The 11,978-nt window shown below is 33.2% G+C and overlaps 1 protein-coding gene across 1 annotated transcript in view; it reads left to right on the plus strand.

The window, feature by feature from the left end:
* Positions 1–11,516, plus strand: part of LOC124369975 (nuclear envelope integral membrane protein 1b-like) — a 29,005-nt gene extending 17,489 nt beyond the window's left edge. Inside the window, exons 5-8 of the mRNA XM_046828211.1 lie at positions 2,543–2,759; positions 4,472–4,608; positions 6,002–6,178; positions 11,381–11,516. Coding sequence (XP_046684167.1) covers positions 2,543–2,759; positions 4,472–4,608; positions 6,002–6,082 — 435 coding nt within the window. The 3' untranslated portion in view covers positions 6,083–6,178; positions 11,381–11,516. The remainder of the gene's footprint in view (positions 1–2,542; positions 2,760–4,471; positions 4,609–6,001; positions 6,179–11,380) is intronic.
* The last annotated feature ends 462 nt before the right edge of the window (positions 11,517–11,978 follow it).

Below are 11,978 nucleotides of genomic sequence, written 5' to 3' on the forward strand. Positions count from 1 at the left end.
GCTGATGTCGACGAAAGAAAAACATCCCTCGAGATAGTACCTATCAGTAAAATATCAAATTCTAGAGGGGCTAATCAGAAATATAAATTGAATTGAAATGGAAAGGCAATTATGTACCGTGCAAATCACGTGATGCCGCGCGGCCTGCCGTAATCAGGATTCTCGAGAAAGATAAGATAACAGCGACAACAATACCGATCACAATACCTGGAAATGCTTGTAAGTTTGTAATTTTGTAATTGAAGAGTTGTTTTTTCGTTCTATCATGTTTGTTTCTATAAATTTCTATTTTTGTGTTCTTCATACTGGTGTGGTCGGTATAATCCCAAAGTACCCAAACGGATCCCTGAGAAATCCCCACTTCTCTTGACAAAGCAGTTGTTGACACATGCAGGTTTTCAACAACAGACATCAACACCTCCAGACAATGGTCTTCAGTTCTTCCTGATATCGGTCTTCCAGACTTAGGCCGATTCTTCACTGAGCCTGTTTCTTCAAAACGTTTAATTGTTTTTTCAACAGCAGATTTTGATATAGGGTTTCTATCAGGAAATGTTTCATTAAATAAATGTCTCACTTGTTCATATGATCGAATTCTATCACCATATCCACGCATCATTAACAATGTAATACGTTCCTGTTCGCTTAGCTCCATGAAAAAATTAAGGAATAATGTGACTCAAGTTAGTACGGCAAGACACTGGTATTGAAAACATGAAACAATGATAAGACTAGTGTAAACAACAGATAATTCGGGACAAAGTTAATAACTAGTGGAATGTAGTCCTCCTGCAGTTAGGAATTCCCAATATTTCTTTAAACTTTTGTTATTTGCTAGGTTTGATATTTAAACCCATACTTTGTTTTGAGATTGTTTTGCCTTTTAATACCTAACAAATGAGAGATCAACTGAGTAGTGCTTAAAGTGACAGTTTTTAGCTGCCCCAAAATTTAGTTATTCCTATGTTGTAAGTAGTTTATTCTGGCTTATACAATTTTCAATTGGAATTCATTTTTAACTGGGTTAAGATAGAGACCTCTAGTTTGTGTTGTTTGTTTTCTATTATCAGGGGCTTGAAAATGACAGGTCACTTGATGGGGCTTTACATTTAAAATTTTTTAGCTGCCTCCAAAATCCCCCATTTTGGGTTTGTGAATGAAGTAGTAATTACGCTAAAAAAGTACCTCATAATATAACATAAATGTGTGGCGAGTTTAGTTTTTCTCGTGTGAGCCGTTACAATATTAGTCGGGGGTCTCCAGACTTTTTATTAACCCTGTATATACATTCGTAAATAGTTAAAAGAATTGGAAATGAAATCAGGATCTTCATCAGTATCTTGCGCTAAATCACTACTTCACAAAAAGAATCAGAACCTACATTCTTTTCAGCTGATTTATGAAATTTTTCAACAAATTTATCACTAAGCTCCGCATCCACAACATTCATTTCCTGTTCCATCTAATATTTTCACTACCTGGTGACGTGTCACAGCCTTGTTTACTCATTTAAAATTTCAAACATTAGTAATAAAATGAAATATTCTTCTGAGAACAAGATAATAATATGAACCTAGTAGCACAGTGAGTGATGATTCTGCCTGATAGTGCTGGTAGTGCTGATGTCAAAAAAATGCAATAAGTAAAACAGTAAACGCAACTGTTCTGACAAAACCCATATAGCTTATGATCTAACAATTTTACTGACAAATTGTTGAATTTCGAGTATGATTATTTCATTAGCAGATAATCTTTAATATAAACATATTGTGGGTTTTGGCCATTTTCATAGAAATTATTGATGTCTATATATAAGTTATGTCAGCGTGCAAAGGGTTAATATTGTAATTTTAGATTAAACTAAATCTGTGGTTAACGATTTTTATTTGCGAATACGTTTGTTTATATATGGTAAAAAGGTAACTAAATGCTTTTTTGACCAAAAATGTGGATTTCATATCAACACTGATGATGAGCTTTACACAAATGTCTTTGTTGAATTAATATTTATGTGGAATGGACCATTTCCGATACTAGATGCCTCAATACTCACAATAATTAATTATAATATTAATGTTTATAATGTAACAAAATTCTGTTAACAAAAAAGATTTACTAGCGAACATATTTTATTGTGATAACATCTTTTATTTAAGCAGAGCCGAACATGGTGGATCATACCGCTGTTGTTACATTTCTAGTTAGCGTTCCATTATTGTATTTACTATTAGGCCTATGGTCCAATTATAAAGATTAGTTCACTTTTTAAAACATAGTTTGCAGTTATCTATTTTTGGATTGTTACGCATATTTGAAATGGCATTATAGTTATTTTACAATTGGTCTATATCCTCAGTTACAAATAACAAAGGAACCGACGTGGAATTCAGAATCAAGACCACAGTTTTGTATAGAAATCTGAATAAAATTTGTTGGTATCTGCTTATCTGCTATATTATATACATACTTATATATATATGTTATATAGTTTGGCCCATTTCAAAGATAGTGACAGATTTCATTAGCTTACTTTTTGTTACAGAAAACATTGGCAGTGGGTCTGTTAACCAGCGGAACGTCGTTTATCTACTATGGATTTTGGTTACTAGAAAAGCAGATAAAGGACATTTATGTACACGCACATCGAGTACTGTGTTGGGTATGTGGTGTTCTCAGCACTAATCAGCTTCTTGGTCTGTTTTCGATTTGGTCCAGTAGTGGATCGTCGGAGCATCAAGATAATAAAGTGGATCCTACAGGTGAGTTTTACTTGTAAGTTAACCCTTTTTCTGCCATTGTTTACTTAAAACACCATTTCTTAAAAGTTCAAATAATGATCAGCTACCACCGTTTTTCCAATTTATTTGAACATTATGAATTATTAGATTTATTTCTAATGGGTCTTAGCAGGTGATGATGGAGGCACTACTGATTTACTTGATATTCATTAAAGAAATAGGGCAGATAATTGAGTTTGGGTCAGTGTTAAATAATTAATTAGCAGTTACAACACTGGATCATAATTATATCTTAACAAAAATCACAGCTGGCCGTAATAGCGGGGCTCGACCGGGCGATCGATACTTGTGTTAAACCACGGCAAACTGCATCAGTTTGGTACACTCCCTAACGAGACTGAAGTATTCTCATGAGAATCAACCACCCTTAACGGTTGAAATTAGGTTCCAGAAATCAGAAATCTTCATAGCCCTATTAATTTTTATCCAAAAATAGAACAAGAGGTCAGAGAATTACAGTATGGTTATGATATGAAATTTACAATACATTGTGACATAAAAAACTAATTCATTACAAGTACATGTAAGTTTTTTTATTTTAAATAAGAGTGTTGGTTTCAATCTTGAACTCATAACTCTTCTTCTTAAGATTTTGAAGTCACAAGTTTAGAAGTCTTGTGGAAACATATTGACTAGTCTTGCTCCAATATAGGAGAGTTTCTTGGAGAAAAGTATAGTTCTGTGCATCAGTAAGGAGAAGTCATTGCCATGTTGCGTGTGATGGTCATGTTTCATTGTGAAACAGTATGAGTGAAGACTAATGTAGATAGGCACCGATTTGAGAATGCTAAGGGTCTGAAAGGCTTCTTAACAGGTATCCCTAGGTCAAAGGTCAGCCAGGACCTGCACAGCCTGCTTTTGTAGGACTAAGAACTTCTGTTCTTCTTCAACCGTAACAGACGTGTATTTAAGTGGACACAGATTTACTTAGGCTACATTGGGTTAGGTTAAGGTGAATTGTTTGTTATATAATATTTAAATAGTAGTAATGAACATATTAACACATCAAGAGTAATTTAACTTTAAAATAATAGAAGGCATTTTGACACATTGGGCCAAATAAAAGAACTTCCTACAGACAAATTTTTTTAAATGCTGTTCCAACTCTTAATTTAGTTTCTGTTACTTTCAGACTGAAGTCGTTATGAATTCCAGGAAGACCTTAAAAGAATTACCCGATTTCTCAACAACAAAAATCTTGTCTAATGATTAATAGATACTAGGTTAAATCTACATTAGGAATGCCACATCTATACTGGAATTACACAGATAGTGGCCATGCTGAACAGGGTATGTTCATAGCCTTGAAGTTCAGTGAACTACTTTGTGATATGCGAATCTATACAGGGATTATACAGATAGTGATCTTGAGATCCTTCTCTGAATTTGTTATGTTTATGTATATAGCCACATCACATACGACATCTTATTGTGGGGTAATTTTCATGTTGCTAAATGGCTTTTTGTCCTACAGAAGATATAACTAAAAATAATTAGTGGTTTAAATTGGAATACTCAATGTTGGCCACTAGTCTAAAGGGTTCAAGGGGTTTTTTTTTAGGGTAGGCTATCTGATAAATCAACAGTCTTATACCTTTACGTACCTAACAGACCTTGGACATTTAGCATCAATATTTATTTATAGTAGTAAATAATATTTGAAATCTTTGCAGACCTTTGGGTTGCTGTTGATATACTTGAGCATCAGCATGGAAGAATACTCACTGCCATTCATCATCTGCATCCTGATTGGGTATATAATGCCACCCAGGTGTACCAAAGCGGTACTCAAGGAATTGAGATATTTTTGGTAAGTATGTAGATCATACAATGGCATTTTTAGTGCAATATTGAAGTACAACATTAGTCTTTGACAAGGAATCAACATTTTTAGTGGCGATTAGGACAAAGCTAAGAAGAGTAAATTGGTAATTAATTATTTTTCAAGTAATTAAGTTTCACCTAGTTTGAGAGTTTCCTTCAAATTTTGAACAACTTTAAACTTGTGTGTTATGTGTGTGCCTGCTCATTACACATAGAAGTGGTTTTAAAAATGTATGCCTAAAGAACTGACCACTCAGTCAAATCGTCGGATCATTAACTTTTTGAAAGTTGTATTCAACTACAGATATGTTATAAAAATTGTATTTAATTAAAGTGAGAATGGTATTTGTCTTGGAAGTGCTGAAGTTCGAGCAGTCCAAGACCATCAGACTGCACAGTTAGAAAGCGCAGATTCATACTCTGTCTGTGATCATAGCACTTTTTATCAGTAACATAGACTTTTTACTGTTTCAACTCTCTCCCTTACTCTGTTTGATAAGATCCCTGCGTAGGCCAGTGGGCCAGTGGACCATGAGGATGAAGCAGACTAAGGCTTAAAAAATGGGATCGGTCTCTCATTTAAAAAAAAATATTTATACATTTTCCTGCACAACATGCTTCAAATAATAAGTTACTTTCTTTGAAAGTTACCGAATTTTAAATACGAGGATTTTTTCTATTGTCAACTGTCTTCGGACCCACATGGAGAAAAGTTTCCGATATCCGAGGATTTCTGTACTGTTTTCGTGTAGAGATTTGGGGAAATATTGCAAAAAGTTAATCCAAAGCCAAATTGCGATCATCACAGAGCACATTTTCATTTTTTATCAAATATTTCAGTCTCAATTGAAGGTCTTCCGCTCCTCTGATCATCATGCACAGATGTGCAGCCGTTAAACTCGTGACACCACTTGAACACGCTTGTATGATTCATAGCGTTGTCACCATACGTAGTTTTTACCTCATAAACCTTAACTGGAGTTTTACCCTTCCAAATAATATAATGGGTGACACCTCATATTTCGCATTTGGCAGGAGATTGGTTTGACTTTTTCACAAAACTTGTCGCATCAATGGTTCTGAATGTACTGACCTCGAACGGGTCTCATTGCAGACGGGAGGAATCAGGCAACACGGCAGTGTAGCAAACATGTCAAAAGAAAATCCCTTCAGCCGTGAGAGCCTCTTAATTTACGTATACTCATACACTTCTCATTTACGTCTAGTTTTGTGAACCAGATGGTACAATGTCCCTTACAGAATAGGAATACATAATCCAAAAGATCTAGTGCCTAAAAGTTATATTTTTACATATCATTTATAGGTTATATCATTACAGCTATTGTTAACATTTGTTAACAAGTGGTTTTGTTGACTAGGAGGCAATGGAGACTGCAGCGACAGATGGCAAACCCTCCACCCCTGCTTACCGAAGAGCAGTACATGCTACAAGGACATGAAGTAACAACGCGAGAGCTAAAAAAGCTTCGTGAATTCTGTACCGGACCCAATTTCCATCAATGGCAAAGAGTCGTAGGACTCAATAATCCGCCCAAGTAGGTAGCTCTCTTACTACTTTTTTTTCAGCAATTGAATGGTTCTTTCAAATACAAAACTTCTTTATTCATAAGACAGTACAGGTATTGTACATAGAATAGTGTCAAAATTATTGTGTCAGATAATGTACAGATTTATAGAATAATACAAAATATAGTGTCAGTTATCTAATATAAAATTAGTCTTAATCTATGGTAATAATGTATTAACTGTAGATAATGCATTTTTAAATTGTTAGTTAGCATTTTATTTAGTTAATATTGTCTTATTTATTTATATGTTAAGTGTATCAAAATATTAAAGTTATTTATTTTTTGCTAATGTAACTATATTAAATATGACTAATTAAGTTAAAGAAAGTTAAGTAAGTATTATACACGGCTCAAAAAACTCTTCCAGGCTATAGAAGGCTCTTTTTATTAGATACTGCTTCAGAAGGACTTTAAATTTATTTAAATGTGGCTCTGATTGAATACTAGAAGGCAGATTATTATAAAATTTTGCACCCATGTACGAGGGTTTTTTGCAATAAATTGTAATTTATGTTTTTCTAAGCACAACTTCTTTTTGTTTCTTGTGGAATATTGATGATGGTGTCCTAGTTTTAAATGGTTATCAATTGTTTCTTTTATGCTTACAACAGTTTCAAAAACGTAAAGACTGTACACAGTTAGTATTCCTAATGTAGAAAAATGCTGTTTAACTGAATAACTATGGCCCAATCCTAAAATGACTCTTATGGCCTGTTTTTGAGTCTTTAAAATAGAGTCCATATTTTTACTTGTAGTCCCACCATAAAGACTAATGCCAAATGAAATTATTGAATGTACGTATGCAAAATAAATTACTTTCAGTGTTTCTGAGCTGCATATCAAGAACATTTTGTGAAGGGCATACAAACCAGATGATATTCTTGGCAATATCATTGTTACATGATTTGTCCAACTTAGGTGTTGGTATATTACCAAACCTAAAAATGTTGAGCTACTGACCTGTGATATGATTTGGTCATCTAATTTTATTATTGGGTTATATGATTTTCCTTGTTGAGTAGAGAAAGTGATAAAATTAGTTTTATTTGGGTTAATATGAAGGTTGTTCTTTTTAAAGTAACTACTCATGGTGGAAATATTTAAACTAGATAGAATTTCAATTTCTTCTTTGGAGCTGGCCGATATTTTTAAATTTGCATCATTTGCATAGAAAAACCACTTGACTGTTTCCCTCTAGTTGTGGTACACCTTTATGGTAACAGATGAAAAGAATTGGACCCGAGATTGAGTCCTGGTGAACACCAAATTTAGTAGTCTTGACTGTTGAATTATGTTAAGTTCTTTGTGAAATGAATACAAACTATGAAAGAGTAGACTCTTAGTTATTGTTAACTAACATGTATACCTACACGGTGTTGTGTGTAGACTTATAAGTGCTGTTGACATTACAAAACAGAGAGTGTTATATGCTTAGTTTTGGAAGAGTATAAATTAGAATTGAATACAAAATTAGAATTTACTTTTTCTTTTCCCTCTTATAGTAGTTTTCTAGAACAGTCGTTAGGTCAAGAGCAGGCTCTGCTTGAGGCCATCTAGTTTTAGCTGCATAAGGACAATGTTAAACCTGAAACACCTTATTTTTAATTTTTGAATTATTTGAGATGTCTCATTTTAAAGGCATGAGTAATATGCATACAAATGCTTTTAATATTTTCAGTATTTTTATTGGTTATAAAAAACCAATTTCACATTTTTTTGTACTTAATTATTTTAATATTAATACATAGAAAAACTAAAATACGCTTGGATGTGTGTTGATTATATCATGTAACATAATTCTGTCATTATAAATAAAAGCGTAGAAGTGTTTTTGTAGAGTAGTACTCAAGGTCTTTTCGCTACAGCCGGCTCTTAAAAAGAAAGAGGTACAAAGCAACAGTGCTGTGTTAACAATCTAGTGGTCATGACCATCAGGGCCAGGAATAGTGGTTCATACTAGGTCTAGATTTTGTGGTGCAAAGGTTGTAGGATGGAAAATCTAAAACAAGCATACATAGTAAGTAGCCTTTAACAGAAGTAGGAACTTTGAGTTAGATAACCAACTTCTGATATATCAGAAGTCGGTAATAGTATTGAATATGGCAAACTTCCTGATATATTGGAACTTTCGTAATAAGTGTTTTTCATTTATACATTGACACATTTTGATAGAATTTTCATGTAAAAAGTCTAAATAGATAACCAAAGTAACGACATATAATGATTTTGTAAATAGTATTAGACTTTTCGTTTGTTTATTCTATGTCTGTTTACATGTATTATCGCCCGTCTGCTTCATCCAAGGTCAAACTACACGCCAGTCGTTGCTTCTCGGGAGTAAACAAACGGACAGTTGCTAAGACGTGTTTACATTGTAAATAGCGCTATTTACACTGTTTCTTATTTTTTTATTTCGTTTGACTTATGTAAAGAATAATGACTGTTCGTTTTGTTCAATTTACGTTCTAGTGAACTTGATAGACTTCTTAGAAGTGAGTTGGATGAGAGTGAGGAGAGGTAATTTCCCCAGTGGATGGCTTGTTTGTTGACAATTCTAATGGAGATCCATCATGGGAACCTATCGAATCAAATCATCAACATCCGGTAGGCGTATTAATTTCATTCCTAGCAGTGATGGCGATGAGAATGATGTTGAGACCGACCAAAGTCGTGTTAGAAATAGGCCAGTAGGTAAGCCTACCAAGGGAGGTAGAGAGAAAGCTAGAGGCAGGCCTAGGGGTTGGCAATGATCGTGTTCCAGACATTTTTGTTGAAGAGGATGATGACTGGAATTAAATTGAAGAATGGGATGAGATATCCCAGGATAGTTAACATACAATTATGTACTCTGAACTACCTGGACCCAAGCACTGTCCTCCACCAAATTCTAGGCCTATAGCCTATTTCAATTTATATTTTTTAGCATAGTTTTGTTGGAGCTAATGGTAAAAGAGACTAATAGTTATGCCCAACAATATATGAACAAAAATCAGTATATATCTGTCATTGAAGAAGTCAGCCTACGTTGGATTGCAAGAAAAACAAATGTAGGTCACATTGTGCAAGGAAGAAAACACAATTAAAAAAATGGAAAGAATTTTAAAACTGTCAGGAAATAAGGAAAGATGTGCTGTTTGCAGCAAAAAGAGCCTTACAAAGTGGTGGAAAGATGAAAAAAAATCTAGAAGTGTGAAAGAGGATTGCATGGCATATAATGTGTGCTAAATTTAACGCAAATTAATTTTTTAAATTTTGTAAATAATTTGTTTTTTGTCAGTGAACTGAACTGTAAAAGTAGGCCTAACTGGAAAACATTTGGTTTAGTTTACATGAGTCCAATTTTATCCATCTGTTGTTGGAAAACGCAGTAATTAGGATATTTACTAAATGTATATAATATTCCTAATTGAGAGTTTTCTTGAGTCATACTTTTTGTAGTTGTATATATACATATTCACTGTTAGAATACATATGGCTTTATGCCTCAACATTTTTTTATCACTGGCCAGGAGTGGTTTAAAACGATGTTTTTTTTCTTCAATTTCAAATTTACAATACTTATTATAAGTATGAAAAATTCGTACTAATATGTTGTTTGCATGAAAATGACAATATTCTGGTAGCTCATTTTATAATACAACATAAAAAACAGGTAAAGGATATGATTTGTAGTTCCTAAAATAAAACAATTTCCCAACAAATCCCATAAAAATAGCTTGGTATTTCTTGTTTACTTCTTATAATATAGACTGGTATCCAAAGGGTTACACTATTCTGGATTATTGCTACTACCAATATAACTAACATAATAGCATATTCTAATGTAGTTAAGTTGGTGTTTGTAAAAGGATCTTCGAATATTTTTCTTATTTTTTGATTTTCTTTGTTTGAATAGTTGTTTTCTTGACAATCTCTAAAGAGTTATTTAAAACAATTTAATTCATTTATAATAGTATTTACAGTGTATTAGCAAACGAAATTTAACAAACTATATTTCTAAGGAAACTAGTATTCGACAGTTCAATAAGATTAAATTTTGGTATCATCACCAACTTTACTTATATTGCTGCACAATAACTTACCTTGCATTATTGCCTTTCCTTTCTTTTACCTGTTCTGAGGAAACCATGAGAAACTGGAAAATATCAGTGTTAATTAAATGTGTGATTTTTTCATTTTTGTGTTTAGGCGAATTTTGTTGGTCGAATCAATTTGTCTTACTCATTGGCTACCATTTTGTTGGTCGAATCAATCTGTCTTACTTATTGACTACCATTTTGTTGGTCGAATCAATCTGTTTTACTCATTGACTACCAATTAAAAGTAAAATATTTTTGCCCGTCAGGTACCGAATTAATTAGTCATTTTCCAATGGAAATCATTGTTGTGGATGCTTAGGGTTAATTACAAATATTAAACCAGCATATAACATGATAAAATGTTATTGTATTTTACTATCTTATATTTAAGTGTTGAGTTGCCCAGCTATAATCGGACTTATGCCAGATCTACCACTAAAAATAAAATAATGTGATTCATTAGCTTATCTTGGCCACTCCAAGTTTAAAGGTTAGGCCTTTTCTTCTCCGCCACTTTCACTAAAAATTTCATCATGTAAGTTACCATCACTCACTTCATTTTTACTTTCATTGTGTACTTTCACCACAAAGTTACTAAAACTCTCAGAAAAGACAACGTCACTTCAGACACTAACTAATCAAAACAATTAAAGAATTAAATGGTAAACAATTGATTTCAAGGGTGTTGGCCAGCTTCGAAATTGAACATGTTATATTTTAATAAACCACCGATAATACAATAGTACAGACAAATGCCAAAATAATCGATATCGGAAATATTAGTCAACTCCAAAATTATGAAGGCAGTGCCTGTCATCGGTAATTACGCTGATTGCTAACTGATGATGGGCAATATATGTCATCTTTCATCTCTCCATCTTATCTTATTTTTGAGGAAATTGAGATATGAGATTCTAATGTTTTATCAAATGCTTCATTTTGTTGTCCTCTTTTCAATGAGGTACTATAAGACTGTTCCTATCTCAAGATTATTCATGAAATTCGGATTGACAATCAGAAAGGTATGAGTGGTTGAAAAGGAGTTTTTGGAACACTTGGGAGATTGTATTGATCCATTGAATTGTTTCAGGTTTGTTGACTTCATCAATGGGGACAGTCATATCTCATTAGAAGAAAGACTCCAGCACGATGCTGAATACTTGAATATGTCAGACGATGAAGTGGCGGATAGTCTGGAGGACGAAGAGGAATTTGAAGGTTTTTAAAGAAAAAGATCACAAGGAAGATGGAAAAAAACACTAAACTTTGGACTGTAGAGAATTCATTTTAAAAGTGACTTTTATCTTATTTTACTAGGCCAGTGTTTTACAAATGTTATAAATTTTGAAAAATGCATATTTGAATTTTAAGTAACAGTTTTAAACAATTTTGAAATTATGTATGAGCATTTGACTTAATTAGTTTGAATTACGGATTAATATTAAACATAGAGAATATATCATTCACACCTAGGGAAGTCAAGCGATATGCAACTAAGCGAAATTAATGAAATTATACTTTTAATTAACCCATTGCGGATCACTGAAGTTGCAAAAGCAATTTGATTCTGATTTTACCTCCAAATAGTTCTAATCATGTCTTGTAGGCAGCGTGAGAACCATTACTGGTCCACTGAGTATTTTGAACAACAATCTTTCTCTAGTTTTCTCAAACACGCTTTTAAATAT

This window comes from Homalodisca vitripennis, chromosome X (assembly GCF_021130785.1).
Source record: "Homalodisca vitripennis isolate AUS2020 chromosome X, UT_GWSS_2.1, whole genome shotgun sequence".
NCBI classification, from domain to species: Eukaryota; Metazoa; Arthropoda; class Insecta; order Hemiptera; family Cicadellidae; genus Homalodisca; species Homalodisca vitripennis.